The 23066-nt window shown below is 50.5% G+C and overlaps 1 protein-coding gene across 8 annotated transcripts in view; it reads left to right on the plus strand.

Annotated features, from left to right (window-relative positions):
* Positions 1-23066, plus strand: part of LOXL3 (lysyl oxidase like 3) — a 208568-nt gene that overhangs the window by 70867 nt on the left and 114635 nt on the right. For 6 of the 8 annotated variants that reach the window (XM_063925933.1, XM_063925924.1, XM_063925875.1 and 3 more), the window contains 2 exons: positions 7819-8030; positions 13941-14000. In XM_063925933.1, the coding sequence (XP_063782003.1) occupies positions 7819-8030; positions 13941-14000 (272 nt within the window). The remainder of the gene's footprint in view (positions 1-7818; positions 8031-13940; positions 14001-23066) is intronic. The other 2 variants (XM_063925884.1, XM_063925906.1) reach the window with 1 other exon arrangement.

Consider the following 23066-nt stretch of genomic DNA (forward strand, 5'->3'; position numbering starts at 1 on the left):
TTGAGGCGGCCCCCCACCGTACCTGGCTACGCCTGTGGAGCCCCCCCGTCATGCGGTGGACTCGGAGGAAGCGGGGGAAGAATTTTGATTCTGGGAACTGGCTGACTGGTGCAGCTTTTTCCCTCTTCCCTCGTTTTACACGCTTGCATTTCTGAAGCCGAAAGGACTGTACCTGATAATACAGTGCTTTCTGAGGCTGTGAGGAAACCTGAGGTAAAAAAAATTTCTTCCCAGCTGTTGCTGTGGATACGAGGTCCCAGAGACCATCCCCAAACAATTCCTCACCCTTATAAGGCTCTATGTGCCTTTTAAAGTCAGCATCACCTGTCCAGTGTCGGGTCTCTAATAACCTCCTGACCGAATGGACATTGCATTAATTCTGGATGCCAGCCGGCAAAATATCCCTCTGTGCATCCCTCATATATAAGACGACGTCTTATGTTCGCAAAATAGTATCCCTGTTTGACAGGGTCACAGACCACGCTGCAGCAGCACTATCTGCAGGTCTCAGTCTAGTACCTGAGTGTGTAAATACAGACTTCAGGATAGCCTCCTGCTTTTTATCAGCAGGTACCTTCAAAGTGGCCGTATCCTAAGACGGCAGTGCCACCTTTTTTGACAAACGTGTGAGCGCCTTATCCACCCTAGGGGATATCTCACAGCGTAACTTATCCTCTGGCGGGAAAGGGTACGCCATCAGTAACTTTTTAGAAATTACCAGTTTCTTATCGGGGGGAACCCACGCTTTTTCACACTTCATTCACTCATTTGATGGGGGAACAAAACACTGGCTGCTTTTTCTCCCCAAACATAAAACCCTTTTTTAGTGGTACTTGGGTTAATGTCAGAAATGTGTAACACATTTTTTATTGCCGGGATCATGTAACGGATGTTCCTAGTGGATTGTGTATATGTCTCAACCTCGTCGACACTGGAGTCAGACTCCGTGTCGACATCTGTGTCTGCCATCTGAGGGAGCGGGCGTTTTTGAGCCCCTGATGGCCTTTGAGACGCCTGGGCAGGCGCGGGCTGAGAAGCCGGCTGTCCCATAGCTGTTAGGTCATCCAGCCTTTTATGTAAGGAGTTGACACTGTCGGTTTATACCTTCCACCTATCCATCCACTCTGGTGTCGGCCCCCAGGGGGCGACATCACATTTATCGGCATCTGCTCTGCCATCACATAAGCCTCCTCATCAAACGTGTCGACACAGCCGTACCGACACACCGCACACACACAGGGAATGCTCTGACTGATGACAGGACCCCACACAGCCCTTTGGGGAGACAGAGAGAGAGTATGCCAGCACACACCAGAGCGCTATATAATTTAGGGATTAACACTATATTGAGTGAATTTTTCCCAATAGCTGCTTGTATATACAATATTGCGCCTAAATTTAGTGCCCCCCCTCTCTTTTTAACCCTTTGAGCCTGAAAACTACAGGGGAGAGCCTGGGGAGCTGTCTTCCAGTTGCACTGTGAAGAGAAAATGGCGCCAGTGTGCTGAGAGAGATAGCTCCGCCCCTTTTTCGCAGACTTTTCTCCCGCTTTTTTATGGATTCTGGCAGGGGTAATTACCACATATATAGCCTCTGGGGCTATATATTGTGGTATTTTTGCCAGCCAAGGTGTTTTTATTGCTGCTCAGGGTGCCCCCAGCGCCCTGCACCCTCAGTGACAGGAGTGTGAAGTGTGTATGAGGAGCAATGGCGCACAGCTGCAGTGCTGTGCGCTACCTTGGTGAAGACTGATGTCTTCTGCCACCGATTTTCCGGACCTCTTCTTGCTTCTGGCTCTGTAAGGGGGACGGCGGCGTGGCTCCGGGAACGAACACCAAGGACGGGTCCTGCAGTCGATCCCTCTGGAGCTAATGGTGTCCAGTAGCCTAAGAAGCCCAAGCTAGCTGCAAGCAGGTAGGTTCGCTTCTTCTCCCCTTAGTCCCTCGATGCAGTGAGCCTGTTGCCAGCAGGTCTCACTGTAAAATAAAAAACCTAACATATACTTTCTTTCTAGGAGCTCAGGAGAGCCCCTAGTGTGCATCCAGCTCGGCCGGGCACAGAAATCTAACTGAGGCTTGGAGGAGGGTCATAGTGGGAGGAGCCAGTGCACACCAGGTGACCTAAAAGCTTTCTTTAGTTGTGCCCAGTCTCCTGCGGAGCCGCTATTCCCCATGGTCCTTTCGGAGTTCCCAGCATCCACTAGGACGTCAGAGAAAGGGGTGTTAGTGAATTCAGAAACTGAGCATAGTCTGGTGAATACTAGATCAAGGCAGTGGCCCTCCTGATGAGTAGGGGAGTCAGTCCATTGGGAGAGGCCGAGAGAGGAGGTTAGAGAGAGTAGATTGGAGGCATGAGCAGCAGATTTTGGACTATCGGTAGCAATATTGAAACCTTCCATGATGATGGAGGACTTGTCAGAGGATAGAAAGTGAGGGAGCAATATGCACTCCATTGAAGCCAATGGTGGGAACTTTGCGGTCAGCGGTTGACCGAAAGTAACCTCACCGCTGGCCGCAAAGTTCCTACCATTGGCTACAATGGAGCGCATAGGCGCTACATTGTATCTGTGCCATGTGCTGCCTGACAGACACTACAGGAGCACACAGCCAATCAGGAGAGTGCCACGACGTGGCGCTCCCTGATTGGCTGAAGGGACCCTCTTTGACACGAGTCAGGGGGGGTCCTGGCAGTCAGGGAAAGGGGTCCCATGTGTAAACATGGGACCCCTTTCAGTGCGTGGTCGGGTTTCCGTTTTATTATTTTGCCAAGTACGTGGATTATACAAAGGTCTCATTCTACACTGGATTCTGTGAGTATAATTTTTTTCACAGGTACCCCAAGGATTCTACAGGGACAAGGGGACCGAGCCTCGTGTGAACATAGGTAAGTATGTATGTATGGAGGTGTGCATGTATGTAATAAACTTATACTTTCACGGTGTGTGTGTGTGTGTCCTGTTTTTTTGGGGTTATTTTTTTAGTAGTAGTACTACAGGTACCAGCGGGCCCGGTTTTCCACCGCATGCTGGTACTTGTGGTTCTCCAAGTACCAGCTTGCGGGGGAGGCTTGCTGGTACTAGTAGTAGTAGTAGTAGTAGTAGTAGTAGTAGTAGTAGTAGTAGTAGTAGTACTGCTACTAAAAACAATATTCACATTTTGTAAACAAGGCTATCAGCCCCCCATCCGCCGCCCTTGGATGGGGGGGGACAGCCTCAGGCTTCACCCCTGGCCCTTGGGTGGCTGGAGGGGGGGACCCCTTGATTTAAGGGGTTCCCACTCCTCCAGGGTACCCCGGCCAGGGGTGACTAGTTGGGTATGTAATGCCAGGGCCGCAGGGACCAGTATAAAAGTGTCCCCCGGCTGTGGCATTATGTACCTGGCTATTGGAACCCGGTGCTGGTTTCAAAAATACGGGGGACCCCTACGCTTTTTGTCCCCCGTATTTTTGGAACCAGGACCAGGCGCAGAGCCCGATGCTGGTTGATTAAATATGGGGGAACCCCTGTCATTTTTTCCCCCATATTTTGTCAACCAGGACCGGCTCAAAGAGCCCGAGGCTGGTTTGGCTTAGGAGGGGGGACCCCACGCAATTTTTAAAACTTTTTTAAGACTTTAATGAATTTTTTAAGGTACACAATGAAGCCTGCACGGATCTCACAGATCCGGCCGGGATTCCTTGTGTTTTGTCAGGCAGTGTTTTACTCATCACTCCCGTAAAACACTGCCTGATATTACGAATCACATCGACATCGGAAAAAACGAATGTGCAAAACTTAGCAGCTTAGTGAATGACCGTATCAGGATTCAAAAAGTTGCAGCAAAATGCACCCGATACCATTCGAGATCAAACACCCTTCAAAACGGCAAAAACATGAATATTAGTAAATAAACCCCATGTAGTCTGGGGTCATAAATATTGTTACTTCCTTAAATCATCAAAGATCTTCCTTTGGTTATTTGAAGTGTATCTATATTTGTTTGTCTCGGGTGTTAGCATCCACAATTGGAACTTGTTGGTACGGTTGAAGTTCAATAGATCTTATGTTGTCATTGTTTCTGTCCTGCCATATAACTGGACAAAAGCCAGATGGCTTACACATTTCCTAAAGATATGCACATCCTTGCTTGTGGTCTTAACTCTGCATTTACATTCCCCTGCGCACACAAGCATATGTTTGCATATTATGGGCCCAAGCCAAGTGACCTATTCACTTTATCTACCGGATTCTAATTGTTTATTTGTTGTGACTCAAGCATACAGTATACATATACTTCCATCTATATACATGTTACTAAATTCTCTAAATATATAACTAATATGTTCAAGCCTATTTCATACCTATTTCTTACGATAAACTATATACACTCCTAACTGGTTAAAATCACATTGGATCGTTAATCATAATTCCACTCAGAATATTTGCTCTACTGCTGGCACCTACTAAATTATATTTTGTTTATATAACATATATGGTAACATAGGCCTGGGGGTGAGTGTGAAGTTGGAGACCACTGTTTGACAGTGCCGCAGGGGATCCCGTGTCTGCTTGTGTGAGCCATGTTTCTGTTATAGCCAGCAGAATGAAGTTGTTAGATATGAAGAGGTCATGAACAGATGTTAGTTTGTTACAAACAGAGCGTGCATTCCATAAACCACATTTTAGGGATTTAGAGGGTGATGGGAGATATGTGATGTTTATGAGGGTGGCTGGATTTCTATATTGCTGTGAATCAGGTGAATGTGAGTGGGACAGGTGTTTGGGGCCTGGATTAGGTGAAATGCCACCAGCTAATAGCAGGAAGGGAGAAAAGTAGATATAGGTGTACGAGGTACGTGAATGTTTTTTTTATGGTGTCCAATTGTGCTAAAGTACAAAGATGACTAAAAAGCTCATGAGTGTTAATAAGAGGTGTGTGGATAATTGAGGCGGTAATGTGTACAGAGGGGTGGGTTTCAGGGAGAGTAGACAATGTATTTGCTTTGGAGACAATACCTTGGAGTGAAATGAAGTACAACAATTTGAGGTGCATGGTGTGTTTGTGAAAGAAGGTATTGGGGCTAGAGCAAGAATGTATTTGCAAGTGTTTGAGTTGAACATTCAAATACTTGATTACTGGTGATGTTCAGCTGTTCATTTACAAATACCTTATGAATGTGAATGCACGTTAACCAGCACAGCTGACCTTAGATTGCATGTAATTAAAACTATGGCTAATTAATACAGGCTACCAATGAGAAAAATGTGATGTTGATGAAAGGCGATAGATTACACTGTATCGGACTAGGCAAACAGCCATATAGACCTTCATGAAGTATGGATTAATACTGAAAATTTGAAGTACAAGTATTATAATTGCATGCAAATCTTGATATTACAAATGGTGCTAAGCATAGATTGTTTGCATGATGATCACAAACTGTATACAGTTACACCTAGGAGTGCTATGTCCTGTATACAGTTACACATAGGAGCGCTCTGTCCTGTATACAGTTACACCTAGGAGCGCTCTGTCCTGTATACAGTTACACCTAGGAGCGCTCTGTCCGTTATACAGTTACACCTTGGAGCACTCTGTCCTGTATACAGGTACACCTAGGAGCGCTCTGTCCTGTATACAGTTACACCTAGGAGCGCTCTGTCCGTTATACAGTTACACCTTGGAGCGCTCTGTCCTGTATACAGTTACACCTAGGAGCGCTCTGTCCTGTATACAGTTACACCTTGGAGCGCTCTGTCCGTTATACAGTTACACCTTGGAGCACTCTGTCCTGTATACAGGTACACCTAGGAGCGCTCTGTCCTTTATACAGTTACACCTAGGAGCGCTCTGTCCTGTATACAGTTACACCTAGGCGCGCTCTGTCCTGTATACAGTTACACCTAGGCGTGCTATGTCCTTTATACAGTTACACCTAGGAGCGCTCTGTCCTGTATACAGTTACACCTAGGAGCGCTCTGTCCTGTATACAGTTACACCTAGGAGCGCTCTGTCCTGTATACAGTTACACCTAGGTTTGCTCTGTCCTGTATAAAGGTACACCTAGGCGCGCTCTGTCCTGTATACAGTTACACCTAGGCGCGCTCTGTCCTGTATACAGTTACACCTAGGCGTGCTCTGTCCTGTATACAGTTACACCTAGGCGTGCTATGTCCTGTATACAGTTACACCTAGGAGCACTCTGTCCTGTATACAGTTACACCTAGGAGCGCTCTGTCCGTTATACAGTTACACCTAGGAGCACTCTGTCCTGTATACAGTTACACCTAGGAGCGCTCTGTCCTGTATACAGTTACACCTAGGAGCGCTCTGTCCTGTATACAGGTACACCTAGGAGCGCTCTGTCCTGTATACAGTTACACCTAGGAGCGCTCTGTCCGTTATACAGTTACACCTAGGAGCGCTCTGTCCTGTATACAGTTACACCTAGGAGCGCTCTGTCCTGTATACAGTTACACCTAGGAGCGCTCTGTCCTGTATACAGTTACACCTAGGAGCGCTCTGTCCTGTATACAGTTACACCTAGGAGCGCTCTGTCCTGTATACAGTTACACCTAGGAGCGCTCTGTCCTGTATACAGTTACACCTAGGAGCGCTCTGTCCTGTATACAGTTACACCTAGGAGCGCTCTGTCCTGTATACAGTTACACCTAGGAGCGCTCTGTCCTGTATACAGTTACACCTAGGCGCGCTCTGTCCTGTATACAGGTACACCTAGGCGCGCTCTGTCCTGTATACAGTTACACCTAGGAGCGCTCTGTCCTGTATACAGTTACACCTAGGAGCGCTCTGTCCTGTATACAGTTACACCTAGGAGCGCTCTGTCCTGTATACAGGTACACCTAGGAGCGCTCTGTCCTGTATACAGGTACACCTAGGAGCGCTCTGTCCTGTATACAGTTACACCTAGGAGGGCTCTGTCCTGTATACAGTTACACCTAGGAGGGCTCTGTCCTGTATACAGTTACACCTAGGCGCGCTCTGTCCTGTATACAGTTACACCTAGGCGCGCTCTGTCCTGTATACAGTTACACCTAGGCGCGCTCTGTCCTGTATACAGTTACACCTAGGCGCGCTCTGTCCTGTATACAGTTACACCTAGGAGCGCTCTGTCCTGTATACAGTTACACCTAGGAGCGCTCTGTCCTGTATACAGTTACACCTAGGAGCGCTCTGTCCTGTATACAGTTACACCTAGGAGCGCTCTGTCCTGTATACAGGTACACCTAGGAGCGCTCTGTCCTGTATACAGTTACACCTAGGAGCGCTCTGTCCTGTATACAGTTACACCTAGGCGCGCTCTGTCCTGTATACAGTTACACCTAGGCGCGCTCTGTCCTGTATACAGTTACACCTAGGCGCGCTCTGTCCTGTATACAGTTACACCTAGGCGCGCTCTGTCCTGTATACAGTTACACCTAGGCGCGCTCTGTCCTGTATACAGGTACACCTAGGAGCGCTCTGTCCTGTATACAGGTACACCTAGGAGCGCTCTGTCCTGTATACAGTTACACCTAGGAGCGCTCTGTCCTGTATACAGTTACACCTAGGAGCGCTCTGTCCTGTATACAGTTACACCTAGGAGCGCTCTGTCCTGTATACAGTTACACCTAGGAGCGCTCTGTCCTGTATACAATTACACTTTGCAGTATACATTTATTTGCATAGCCCCCACTCCTCAATGGATGACTCTATTCCCCATCAGAAGATGCCAAATTAAGTCCCATGTTCTTTGCTTTCATGACATTGCCTTAGGCCTTGGATGAACAGGTAACTGACTGACTGACAGTCTCTTTTTTTTGTTTCAATATTTGACCAGACAGAACAGAGGCAAGTGGAGGAAATACGTCTGCGCCCTGTGATTGCTAATGCTAAGAACCGTCTACCCATCAATGAAGGGATTTTGGAAATAAAATATAGGGATGCCTGGGAACAGGTGTGCGATGAGGGATGGAGTCAGAAGAACAGTCACGTGGTCTGTGGAATGCTTGGATTCCCATCGGAGAAGAAATTCAACAAAAACTTCTACAAGTAAGAGAGTTGTAGAGAAAGGAGAGTACCCTGGATGAGTAGATTGATGGGCAGACTGACAGGCAGCTTTGGAGGAATAATAGAGAGGAGGTCACTGATCATGAGTAGGGTGACAAACATGTTGCATGGAGTGATGGAGTAGGAGGTCAGTCTGGTTAAGCAGGATGACGGATAAGTAGGGTGGAGTGGGAGGTTACTTTTGGTGAGCAAGATGACTAACAAGTTGGGTGAAGTAAGGGAGAGAGAGGCGATTATCCTGATGCACACGGGAGTAGTAATGGAAAATGCGAAAGTCACCCTTGGTTAAGAGGGTGACAGACATGTTGGGTGGAGTAAAGGAAAGACAGCAGGTTACCCTAGATGAGGAGGGTGACAGACATGTTGGGTGAGGTGTTGGAGAGGGAGGAGTCAGTCAGGGTTTGGATGGTGACAGACATGTTAAGTGGAGTGCAAAGGAGGTAGTCACCCTGAGTGAGTAGCGTGAGAGACAAAATGGGTGGAGTAAGGGAGAGATAGACGTAGCTACCCTAGATGAGAAGTGTGACAACCATATTGGGTAAAGTGATGGAGAATGAGGTCAACTTGGGTGAGGAGCGTGACTGACAAGTGGGATAAGGTGTTGGAGAGGGAGAAGATTAGTCTGGGTGTGGAGTGTGACAGACATGTTGGGTGGAGTGATGGAGAATGAGGTCACCTTGAGTGATTGGAGTTTCAGTTTTGGTGAAATGTCACCAGCTAATAGAATCAATAGTGAGAGTGAGAAATATATTTGTAGGAGGATTGTAAATTTTTTTTTTTTATGGTGACTAGTTGTGGATGTTATTGTCAATGCATAATGATAAGTAAAAAGCTCATGAGTGTTAATAAGAGGGGAGTGAATAATGGAGTCAGAAATGTGTATAGTGGGGTAAGTTGCAGGGAGAGTGAAAAGAGGGGTAAGTTTCAGGGAGAATGAATGATGTCATTGCTTTGGAGAGAATACCATGGAGTGAAATGTGGAAAAGCAATTTGTGGTACATGGTGTATTTGAGATAAAACTAAAGTAATTTAGGCTAGAGTGCAATGTAGTTGCAATTGTTAGTTATATGTTCAAATACATATTTACTGATGTTGTTCAGCTGTTCATTTTCAAAAACTTAGTGTTGTGAACAATTTGTGTATGTGAACGCACGTTGACCAGCACAGCTGATCCTACATTGCATCTAAAGGAATACTATGGCTACTGTATTTAATACAGGGTACCAGTGAGGCAGGTGTTTAGCTGTTGAAAGGTGATAAATTACACTGTATATGACTAAGCAAACACCAGTCCAGTATGCCTTCAAGTAACTATGATTACAATTTTAAACACAGGTATTTGCAATTGCAAGCAAATCATGACATTACAACTGTAGTTTCATATGTTCAAATCGGTTTCTAAGTGTTCTCAGACAGCATATTTCTAATTGAAAGATATGAACTTACCTTTAAATACACAGGTGAGTTTGCATGAGGGTATTCCTTAGCCAATAAAATGTATGTTTCTGTCTGTTTGCATCCTGTTTAAGTCCTGGATAGGTTCTAAATTTTCATAACTTTGGGGTTCAGAGTCTGACAGAGTCCTGTCTCATGTAACTTTGGGGTTTTGAGTCAGACTGAGTCCCAGGTCATGTAACTTTGGGGTTCAGAGTCTGAACTGAATCCCATCTTATGTAACTTTGGGGTTCTGAATTGGACTATGACCCGGCATGGGTCGACCTGGAAAGTTCGGAACTCGGTTCTAAAAACCAAATCTTGAGTGTTATGGATTGTATGTAGGTCCTTCCCTGCAGTGGCGTGACTAGAGGCTTGGGGGCCCCTGGCAAACTCTCAGGGTGGCCTCCTATTTGATTTCTGTAAACCCTTAGGACTACATGTTTTCTCATATCTGAATTTCTGTATCAAGCTTATTAGAAATCCATGTGATGGTGCTGCATCTAATGTCCACTTACCCAGCTGCTGCTAGTCGTTATCAGTGGTAGCTGCTGCCCCTGGGCAGACCACACATATCATGGGGGAGCCGATTAAAACCTCTAATGTTGCGTTTAATAGATGTGATGGCTGCTTCAGTTCTTCCTCTACAAGCTAACCCCCAGACTCTCATTGGCTAGTGTAACTGATATAGGTGACCCTGCTACAGCTTGGCTCTTCAACCTGTGGCCCTCCAGCTGCTGTGGAACTACACGTCTCAGTATGCCCTGCCACAGTTTTGCAATTAAGGCATGCTGGGATGTGTAGTTTCACAACAGCCACCACAGGGCACATGTCACTGATATAGGTGACCCGCTACAGGACCTAGTCACCACAGGCAGTGGTGCCGAGAGGGTACTAATTACGCGGGCCCAGGCCTGATGAAGGGGCCCTGTGGGGTCCAGACCCCCATTCCTAACCTGGCAGCTGCAGATCTCCTCAGCCCAGCACATGCTGCTGTAAATAAAAGCTTGTTATCCATTCAAAGAGAATAAAAGATTTGAAATATTGCTTAGGTATCTACAGTACTAAATGGTTTGCATTCACTTTTACTCAGATTACTAGTGCTGGCCAGGCACTATAATTACCCTAAGGCACACTGCGTCACAGTTATCCTCTTCTGTACAAATGGGAGCAGGACGGGTGTCCTTTTACTGATAGTATCACTTACCTCCTGAACCCTGTGCTGACTGAGCTGTGTGCAATGGTCTGCTGGTCTTGTATGATGCAAACCCGGGCCTGGCTGTATTATCCTCTGTTATTCAAGATGGATATGATGTTACACCTGATTCCTTTTTCAGATTCAAGCAAGAACCAATGAGCTATATATAAAATATATATATAAATATAATATAATTTTTATTTTATTTTATTATATCAATCAGAGGTTGTAATTCTCTCCAAGATAAGTATATACTGTAGGTAAATAGGTGAATTTGTTGATGGGTAAGTTACAGAAAAATGTCTGTGTCCTTTGTGTCTTTACTGGATAAGAACATGGAGACACAGTTGGGTGGCCACAGGGGCGGGGTGGGGATAATCGTGACATTAGACTCCGCCTCCTCACAGAGTAAACAACAAAATTGCTAGAATTTGCATAGGGGCGAGAATAAATTAATGTGATTAGCATAGAATTGCGTCATTAGCTCCGCCCAGTCTGCCAGTACTGTAGGTTCCCTGTACTTATCTCCTCATTCTGCCCACTTCACTATAATGTGGTACAGAATGTGGGAGGGCTGCCGACTCCTTCTGGGATATGGGGGACTAGGCAAGTATGGATAAGAAGCTGAAGAACAAAGGTGTGCACCAGGTCCTGACAGAGATAAGACGCCGCCTATATAATAGTACAGGAAAGGCTGCAGATTATGTAACAGGTATAACTTCTGTTCAGAAAGGGTGATTCAAAATTTTGTTTCAAAAACTGTGCAGGAAATGGGAACACTGAATACTCCAGTCAGGTATGGATGAGGTGGCCTATCTTTTAGGGTATGTACCGAACATGTGCACCATCTTAAAATCGGCCATCTTGGATCTAAGTCGGTTTTCCCATTTCCTGCAGCTTTTGAAACAAAAGGGTGTACTACGACTTTTGAATCACCCTGTATTTGTGTGCACTATGAAGCTGCAATGTAGTAATTCAATATGCACACGCCTTATATGGGTGTGGCGCCTCCTCCCTACCTTACATGGGTGTGGCACCTCCTCCCTGCCTGCCTTACATGGGTGTGGCGCCTCCTCCCTGTCCGCCTTACATGGGTGTGACGCCTCCTCCCTGCCCGCCTTACATGGGTGTGGCGCCTCCCTGCCCGCCTCCAGACAGGGAGTCCCTTTCCGTCACTGCCTTCCCCAGCCAAAAATATGGACTCTGCTCAGTCAGCTGCGACTGATGTAAGCTCCTTCCTGCACCGCGCAGCGCTCACCTCCTCCACAGTTACCTCAGGGCACACGCACTCCAAGCAGCACCCACGGGTCCCCCCAAAAATAAGCTCTGTCACAAGAAGTCAGTTTCCCGCTGCCTGCACGTGCCAGTTGCTGTACTCTCTCAGTTTAGTACAGTGTCTTGCCGCGTGCCTCACAATATATTCCCCACAGACCCTACTGAGCAGCCCGTTAAGCTCCACGGTGGGGGGGGGGGACACAGCTTCATTAATAAAATATAATGTTAGCCTCTGCGCAGGGGTCATTAACATGATGGGGTATCACACTTTTCTGGGTGCCCGGGAGTGCCACCCTAATTTTGGTTGGCACTCCGGGGTAAGCAAGTGTGACGTATACTGTGCCAGTGTCTCCTACGCATGTGCTGGTCTCTGGGGATTTGTCCCCGGTGATTGCTGTACTAAGCAGATCTCTGGGAAAATGGCAGTAGAGTTTGAGCCCCTGTGCTCCAGCGACCACAGAGAAGCATTATAAAGCGTTTTATTGCTATACGTGTACTATAGAGCTGTACGTGTGACGGCAGGTAATAATAATGTTATTTATATTCTATAGCACTTAGCTCTCAGTAGGCCTCAGAGCGCTTTACATTTATAGCACAAAATACAAACCCAGCGTAACAAGGGGCGTTAGTGAATGGGCGAGGACACGGGAGGTTGTGTGTATTTCTAAAGGAATCTTCAGCGGGGGCTTCTCGCACAGTGCGCGGCAGCGAGTTCCATAGTGTCTTAGCCACATGGCTAAAAGCTCCACCCCCAGATGAATTCCGGGAGATTCCTGGTTCTGCTAATAGTCCTTCATCTACAGATCGGAGCACTAAGGGATCAGAAATACTCCAGGCTGTTTCTAGGCAGTTTGGCTCCAAGTGTGAACATGAAAAAAATGCACCCCCGTCATTTTAAAAAATGCCACATTTGTGCGCCGTAAGTGGGCGGGGCCTCTCTGCAATGGGTGTTACCTTGCAGGAAAAGACTAACTTACACCCTGGGCCATTTTTAGGACCGGGTGATCTGTGCATCTGCTGCTAGTCTCTGCACAGTATTACATGCGTGCTAGTCTCTGCACAGTATTACATGCGGTCTGACCAACTGCATGGAATACTGATGAAAGTGTCCGTCACAAAATGGCCGCCACCTTAGAGAAGACAGTTTTCCCCTGACACCATATTATACACCACACAGTAATGCCCCAGACACCATATCAAGCTATGCCCACACACAGTAATGCCCCTGACACCATATTACTGTTGTACCTCACATAGTAATGCTCATGCTCCTTTATACTGTAAAATGAGGCCAGTGCCTCACCACTTGCTCGTTGTCCCGCCACCACCAGCTGCAGCCTCCTGATTCTCACGAGTCACACGTCCAACCTCACTGCATGCGGGTCATCGGTACCGGCACTTCCGGGATCACTGCTCACTCCGGCCTCCTTCCCAAAGCCTCCTCTAGTAAATATCCCTCGCAAAATGGCCACCGCCTCCTCTAGCATCCTAAAAAACGGTATTCTCTGAGGCGGCGGCCACTTTGGGAGGGACATTTTCAACAGTATTCCATGTGGTCAGCAAGATCGCATGTAATACGGTGCAGACACTGGCCACAGGCGCCACGGGCGGTTGTACGGCTCGCCCCGACACTAAAACATCCCTGACTTCAGTTACCTTGGGCCCCGGTCACGTAGGGCTGTGAAAGCCAATAGGCCAATCTTGAAAACAATCTGCCATTTTACAGGCAGTCAGTAGGATGGGGTTATGTGGCTGGAAATGGCGGTGCCAGGTAGAGGGCATTGCAGTATTCTAGGCGTGATGATACAAATGCACACAGGTATATAACGTACCAGCTGTATAACACACCCAGCACAACCCCTGGCCTATACCTAGTCCACGGAGACGCCGCTGTACGGACCCGGCAGCCATGGTTTGGGAGTAACGGGTGAGTTTGTGTTTTGCTCCATATCTGCTCTGATCTTTCTTCATTTCACGTTTTTCAGACAAGTAAAACGGTCACCAAACAAAAAACGCTCCACCAAAACCACGAGAAGACACAGAAGGTAACGCCGGGCAGTTTATTCACTGGCAGCTTCTTTCTGTACAAAGAACGCCAAATAAACTCCCATATACTATAATATATGTATTAACCACGTCAGGGGCAGCACCGGGCATGTACAGTCTACAGATCCGTGTCTTCATGCCTGGCCACTAACCACAGAGCTGCCGCCACATCAGGGAATTACCCACAGGGTATACAGTCCTACCTGCCACTAACCACAGAGCTGCCGCCACACCAGGGAATTACCCACAGGTTATACAGTCCTACCTGCCACTAACCACAGAGCTGCCGCCACACCAGGGAATTACCCACAGGTTATACAGTCCTACCTGCCACTAACCACAGAGCTGCCGCCACACCAGGGAATTACCCACAGGTTATACAGTCCTACCTGCCACTAACCACAGAGCTGCCGCCACACCAGGGAATTACCCACAGGGTACACAGTCCTACCTGCCACTAACCACAGAGCTGCCGCCACACCAGGGAATTACCCACAGGGTATACACTCCTACCTGCCACTAACCACAGAGCTGCCCCCACACCAGGGAATTACCCACAGGGTATACAGTCCTACCTGCCACTAACCACAGAGCTGCCCCCACACCAGGGAATTACCCACAGGGTACACAGTCCTACCTGCCACTAACCACAGAGCTGCCCCCACACCAGGGAATTACCCACAGGGTATACAGTCCTACCTGCCACTAACCACAGAGCTGCCCCCACACCAGGGAATTACCCACAGGGTATACAGTCCTACCTGCCACTAACCACATAGCTGCCGCCACACCAGGGAATTACCCACAGGGTATACAGTCCTACCTGCCACTAACCACAGAGCTGCCGCCACACCAGGAAATTACCCACAGGGTATACAGTCCTACCTGCCACTAACCACAGAGCTGCCGCCACACCAGGGAATTACCCACAGGGTACACCGTCCTACCTGCCACTAACCACAGAGCTGCCGCCACACCAGGGAATTACCCACAGGGTACACAGTCCTACCTGCCACTAACCACAGAGCTGCCGCCACACCAGGGAATTACCCACAGGGTATACACTCCTACCTGCCACTAACCACAGAGCTGCCCCCACACCAGGGAATTACCCACAGGGTATACACTCCTACCTGCCACTAACCACAGAGCTGCCCCCACATCAGGGAATTACCCACAGGGTATACAGTCCTACCTGCCACTAACCACAGAGCTGCCGCCACACCAGGGAATTACCCACAGGGTATACAGTCCTACCTGCCACTAACCACAGAGCTGCCCCCACACCAGGGAATTACCCACAGCGTATACAGTCCTACCTGCCACTAACCACAGAGCTGCCACCACACCAGGGAATTACCCACAGGGTACACCGTCCTACCTGCCACTAACCACAGAGCTGCCACCACACCAGGGAATTACCCACAGGGTACACAGTCCTACCTGCCACTAACCACAGAGCTGCCACCACACCAGGGAATTACCCACAGGGTACACCGTCCTACCTGCCACTAACCACAGAGCTGCCCCCACACCAGGGAATTACCCACAGGGTATACAGTCCTACCTGCCACTAACCACAGAGCTGCCGCCACACCAGGGAATTACCCACAGGGTATACAGTCCTACCTGCCACTAACCACAGAGCTGCTGCCACACCAGGGAATTACCCACAGGGTATACAGTCCTACCTGCCACTAACCACAGAGCTGCCGCCACACCAGGGAATTACCCACAGGGTATACAGTCCTACCTGCCACTAACCACAGAGCTGCCGCCACACCAGGGAATTACCCACAGGGTATACAGTCCTACCTGCCACTAACCACAGAGCTGCCGCCACACCAGGGAATTACCCACAGGGTACACAGTCCTACCTGCCACTAACCACAGAGCTGCTGCCACACCAGGGAATTACCCACAGCGTATACAGTCCTACCTGCCACTAACCACAGAGCTGCCGCCACACCAGGGAATTACCCACAGGGTATACAGTCCTACCTGCCACTAACCACAGAGCTGTTGCCACACCAGGGAATTACCCACAGGGTATACAGTCCTACCTGCCACTAACCACAGAGCTGCTGCCACACCAGGGAATTACCCACAGCGTATACAGTCCTACCTGCCACTAACCACAGAGCTGCCGCCACACCAGGGAATTACCCACAGGGTATACAGTCCTACCTGCCACTAACCACAGAGCTGCCCCCACACCAGGGAATTACCCACAGGGTATACAGTCCTACCTGCCACTAACCACAGAGCTGCCGCCACACCAGGGAATTACCCACAGGGTATACAGTCCTACCTGCCACTAACCACAGAGCTGCCCCCACACCAGGGAATTACCCACAGGGTATACAGTCCTACCTGCCACTAACCACAGAGCTGCCCCCACACCAGGGAATTACCCACAGGGTATACACTCCTACCTGCCACTAACCACAGAGCTGCCCCCACACCAGGGAATTACCCACAGGGTATACAGTCCTACCTGCCACTAACCACAGAGCTGCCGCCACACCAGGGAATTACCCACAGGGTATACAGTCCTACCTGCCACTAACCACAGAGCTGCCGCCACACCAGGGAATTACCCACAGGGTATACAGTCCTACCTGCCACTAACCACAGAGCTGCCCCCACACCAGGGAATTACCCACAGCGTATACAGTCCTACCTGCCACTAACCACAGAGCTGCCACCACACCAGGGAATTACCCACAGGGTACACCGTCCTACCTGCCACTAACCACAGAGCTGCCGCCACACCAGGGAATTACCCACAGGGTACACCGTCCTACCTGCCACTAACCACAGAGCTGCCGCCACACCAGGGAATTACCCACAGGGTACACAGTCCTACCTGCCACTAACCACAGAGCTGCCGCCACACCAGGGAATTACCCACAGGGTATACACTCCTACCTGCCACTAACCACAGAGCTGCCCCCACACCAGGGAATTACCCACAGGGTATACACTCCTACCTGCCACTAACCACAGAGCTGCCCCCACACCAGGGAATTACCCACAGGGTATACAGTCCTACCTGCCACTAACCACAGAGCTGCCCCCACACCAGGGAATTACCCACAGGGTATACAGTCCTACCTGCCACTAACCACAGAGCTGCCGCCACACCAGGGAATTACCCACAGGGTATACAGTCCTACCTGCCACTAACCACAGAGCTGCCGCCACACCAGGGAATTACCCACAGGGTATACAGTCCTACCTGCCACTAACCACAGAGCTGCCCCCACACCAGGGAATTACCCACAGCGTATACAGTCCTACCTGCCACTAACCACAGAGCTTCCCCCACACCAGGGAATTACCCACAGGGTATACACTCCTACCTGCCACTAACCACAGAGCTTCCCCCACACCAGGGAATTACCCACAGGGTATACACTCCTACCTGCCACTAACCACAGAGCTGCTGCCACACCAGGGAATTACCCACAGGGTATACACTCCTACCTGCCACTAACCACAGAGCTGCCCCCACACCAGGGAATTACCCACAGGGTATACAGTCCTACCTGCCACTAACCACAGAGCTGCTGCCACACCAGGGAATTACCCACAGGGTATACAGTCCTACCTGCCACTAACCACAGAGCTGCCGCCACACCAGGGAATTACCCACAGGGTATACAGTCCTACCTGCCACTAACCACAGAGCTGCTGCCACACCAGGGAATTACCCACAGGGTATACAGTCCTACCTGCCACTAACCACAGAGCTGCCGCCACACCAGGGAATTACCCACAGGGTATACAGTCCTACCTGCCACTAACCACAGAGCTGTTGCCACACCAGGGAATTACCCACAGGGTATACAGTCCTACCTGCCACTAACCACAGAGCTGCTGCCACACCAGGGAATTACCCACAGCGTATACAGTCCTACCTGCCACTAACCACAGAGCTGCCGCCACACCAGGGAATTACCCACAGGGTATACAGTCCTACCTGCCACTAACCACAGAGCTGCCCCCACACCAGGGAATTACCCACAGGGTATACAGTCCTACCTGCCACTAACCACAGAGCTGCCGCCACACCAGGGAATTACCCACAGGGTATACAGTCCTACCTGCCACTAACCACAGAGCTGCCCCCACACCAGGGAATTACCCACAGGGTATACAGTCCTACCTGCCACTAACCACAGAGCTGCCCCCACACCAGGGAATTACCCACAGGGTATACACTCCTACCTGCCACTAACCACAGAGCTGCCCCCACACCAGGGAATTACCCACAGGGTATACAGTCCTACCTGCCACTAACCACAGAGCTGCCGCCACACCAGGGAATTACCCACAGGGTATACAGTCCTACCTGCCACTAACCATAGAGCTGCCGCCACACCAGGGAATTACCCACAGGGTATACAGTCCTACCTGCCACTAACCACAGAGCTGCCCCCACACCAGGGAATTACCCACAGCGTATACAGTCCTACCTGCCACTAACCACAGAGCTGCCACCACACCAGGGAATTACCCACAGGGTACACCGTCCTACCTGCCACTAACCACAGAGCTGCCGCCACACCAGGGAATTACCCACAGGGTACACCGTCCTACCTGCCACTAACCACAGAGCTGCCGCCACACCAGGGAATTACCCACAGGGTACACAGTCCTACCTGCCACTAACCACAGAGCTGCCGCCACACCAGGGAATTACCCACAGGGTATACACTCCTACCTGCCACTAACCACAGAGCTGCCCCCACACCAGGGAATTACCCACAGGGTATACACTCCTACCTGCCACTAACCACAGAGCTGCCCCCACACCAGGGAATTACCCACAGGGTATACAGTCCTACCTGCCACTAACCACAGAGCTGCCCCCACACCAGGGAATTACCCACAGGGTATACAGTCCTACCTGCCACTAACCACAGAGCTGCCGCCACACCAGGGAATTACCCACAGGGTATACAGTCCTACCTGCCACTAACCACAGAGCTGCCGCCACACCAGGGAATTACCCACAGGGTATACAGTCCTACCTGCCACTAACCACAGAGCTGCCCCCACACCAGGGAATTACCCACAGCGTATACAGTCCTACCTGCCACTAACCACAGAGCTTCCCCCACACCAGGGAATTACCCACAGGGTATACACTCCTACCTGCCACTAACCACAGAGCTTCCCCCACACCAGGGAATTACCCACAGGGTATACACTCCTACCTGCCACTAACCACAGAGCTGCTGCCACACCAGGGAATTACCCACAGGGTATACACTCCTACCTGCCACTAACCACAGAGCTGCCCCCACACCAGGGAATTACCCACAGGGTATACAGTCCTACCTGCCACTAACCACAGAGCTGCTGCCACACCAGGGAATTACCCACAGCGTATACAGTCCTACCTGCCACTAACCACAGAGCTTCCCCCACACCAGGGAATTACCCACAGGGTATACACTCCTACCTGCCACTAACCACAGAGCTTCCCCCACACCAGGGAATTACCCACAGGGTATACACTCCTACCTGCCACTAACCACAGAGCTGCTGCCACACCAGGGAATTACCCACAGGGTATACAGTCCTACCTGCCACTAACCACAGAGCTTCCCCCACACCAGGGAATTACCCACAGGGTATACAGTCCTACCTGCCACTAACCACAGAGCTGCTGCCACACCAGGGAATTACCCACAGGGTATACAGTCCTACCTGCCACTAACCACAGAGCTGCTGCCACACCAGGGAATTACCCACAGGGTATACACTCCTACCTGCCACTAACCACAGAGCTGCCCCCACACCAGGGAATTACCCACAGGGTATACAGTCCTACCTGCCACTAACCACAGAGCTGCTGCCACACCAGGGAATTACCCACAGGGTATACAGTCCTACCTGCCACTAACCACAGAGCTTCCCCCACACCAGGGAATTACCCACAGGGTATACAGTCCTACCTGCCACTAACCACAGAGCTGCTGCCACACCAGGGAATTACCCACAGGGTATACAGTCCTACCTGCCACTAACCACAGAGCTTCCCCCACACCAGGGAATTACCCACAGGGTATACAGTCCTACCTGCCACTAACCACAGAGCTTCCCCCACACCAGGGAATTACCCACAGGGTATACAGTCCTACCTGCCACTAACCACAGAGCTGCCCCCACACCAGGGAATTACCCACAGGGTATACACTCCTACCTGCCACTAACCACAAAGCTTCCCCCACACCAGGGAATTACCCACAGGGTATACACTCCTACCTGCCACTAACCACAGAGCTACCGCCACACCAGGGAATTACCCACAGGGTATACACTCCTACCTGCCACTAACCACAGAGCTGCTGCCACACCAGGGAATTACCCACAGGGTATACAGTCCTACCTGCCACTAACCACAGAGCTGCCGCCACACCAGGGAATTACCCACAGGGTATACAGTCCTACCTGCCACTAACCACAGAGCTGCTGCCACACCAGGGAATTACCCACAGGGTATACAGTCCTACCTGCCACTAACCACAGAGCTGCCGCCACACCAGGGAATTACCCACAGGGTATACAGTCCTACCTGCCACTAACCACAGAGCTGTTGCCACACCAGGGAATTACCCACAGGGTATACAGTCCTACCTGCCACTAACCACAGAGCTGCTGCCACACCAGGGAATTACCCACAGCGTATACAGTCCTACCTGCCACTAACCACAGAGCTGCCGCCACACCAGGGAATTACCCACAGGGTATACAGTCCTACCTGCCACTAACCACAGAGCTGCCCCCACACCAGGGAATTACCCACAGGGTATACAGTCCTACCTGCCACTAACCACAGAGCTGCCGCCACACCAGGGAATTACCCACAGGGTATACAGTCCTACCTGCCACTAACCACAGAGCTGCCCCCACACCAGGGAATTACCCACAGGGTATACAGTCCTACCTGCCACTAACCACAGAGCTGCCCCCACACCAGGGAATTACCCACAGGGTATACACTCCTACCTGCCACTAACCACAGAGCTGCCCCCACACCAGGGAATTACCCACAGGGTATACAGTCCTACCTGCCACTAACCACAGAGCTGCCGCCACACCAGGGAATTACCCACAGGGTATACAGTCCTACCTGCCACTAACCACAGAGCTGCCGCCACACCAGGGAATTACCCACAGGGTATACAGTCCTACCTGCCACTAACCACAGAGCTGCTGCCACACCAGGGAATTACCCACAGGGTATACAGTCCTACCTGCCACTAACCACAGAGCTGCTGCCACACCAGGGAATTACCCACAGGGTATACACTCCTACCTGCCACTAACCACAGAGCTGCCCCCACACCAGGGAATTACCCACAGGGTATACAGTCCTACCTGCCACTAACCACAGAGCTGCTGCCACACCAGGGAATTACCCACAGGGTATACAGTCCTACCTGCCACTAACCACAGAGCTTCCCCCACACCAGGGAATTACCCACAGGGTATACAGTCCTACCTGCCACTAACCACAGAGCTGCTGCCACACCAGGGAATTACCCACAGGGTATACAGTCCTACCTGCCACTAACCACAGAGCTTCCCCCACACCAGGGAATTACCCACAGGGTATACAGTCCTACCTGCCACTAACCACAGAGCTTCCCCCACACCAGGGAATTACCCACAGGGTATACAGTCCTACCTGCCACTAACCACAGAGCTGCCCCCACACCAGGGAATTACCCACAGGGTATACACTCCTACCTGCCACTAACCACAGAGCTTCCCCCACACCAGGGAATTACCCACAGGGTATACACTCCTACCTGCCACTAACCACAGAGCTACCGCCACACCAGGGAATTACCCACAGGGTATACACTCCTACCTGCCACTAACCACAGAGCTGCTGCCACACCAGGGAATTACCCACAGGGTATACAGTCCTACCTGCCACTAACCACAGAGCTGCCGCCACACCAGGGAATTACCCACAGGGTATACAGTCCTACCTGCCACTAACCACAGAGCTGCCGCCACACCAGGGAATTACCCACAGGGTATACAGTCCTACCTGCCACTAACCACAGAGCTGCCGCCACACCAGGGAATTACCCACAGGGTATACAGTCCTACCTGCCACTAACCACAGAGCTGTTGCCACACCAGGGAATTACCCACAGGGTATACAGTCCTACCTGCCACTAACCACAGAGCTGCTGCCACACCAGGGAATTACCCACAGCGTATACAGTCCTACCTGCCACTAACCACAGAGCTGCCGCCACACCAGGGAATTACCCACAGGGTATACAGTCCTACCTGCCACTAACCACAGAGCTGCCCCCACACCAGGGAATTACCCACAGGGTATACAGTCCTACCTGCCACTAACCACAGAGCTGCCGCCACACCAGGGAATTACCCACAGGGTATACAGTCCTACCTGCCACTAACCACAGAGCTGCCCCCACACCAGGGAATTACCCACAGGGTATACAGTCCTACCTGCCACTAACCACAGAGCTGCCCCCACACCAGGGAATTACCCACAGGGTATACACTCCTACCTGCCACTAACCACAGAGCTGCCCCCACACCAGGGAATTACCCACAGGGTATACAGTCCTACCTGCCACTAACCACAGAGCTGCCGCCACACCAGGGAATTACCCACAGGGTATACAGTCCTACCTGCCACTAACCACAGAGCTGCCGCCACACCAGGGAATTACCCACAGGGTATACAGTCCTACCTGCCACTAACCACAGAGCTGCCCCCACACCAGGGAATTACCCACAGCGTATACAGTCCTACCTGCCACTAACCACAGAGCTGCCACCACACCAGGGAATTACCCACAGGGTACACCGTCCTACCTGCCACTAACCACAGAGCTGCCGCCACACCAGGGAATTACCCACAGGGTACACCGTCCTACCTGCCACTAACCACAGAGCTGCCGCCACACCAGGGAATTACCCACAGGGTACACAGTCCTACCTGCCACTAACCACAGAGCTGCCGCCACACCAGGGAATTACCCACAGGGTATACACTC

This window comes from Pseudophryne corroboree, chromosome 1 (assembly GCF_028390025.1).
Source record: "Pseudophryne corroboree isolate aPseCor3 chromosome 1, aPseCor3.hap2, whole genome shotgun sequence".
Classification (NCBI taxonomy): Eukaryota; Metazoa; Chordata; class Amphibia; order Anura; family Myobatrachidae; genus Pseudophryne; species Pseudophryne corroboree.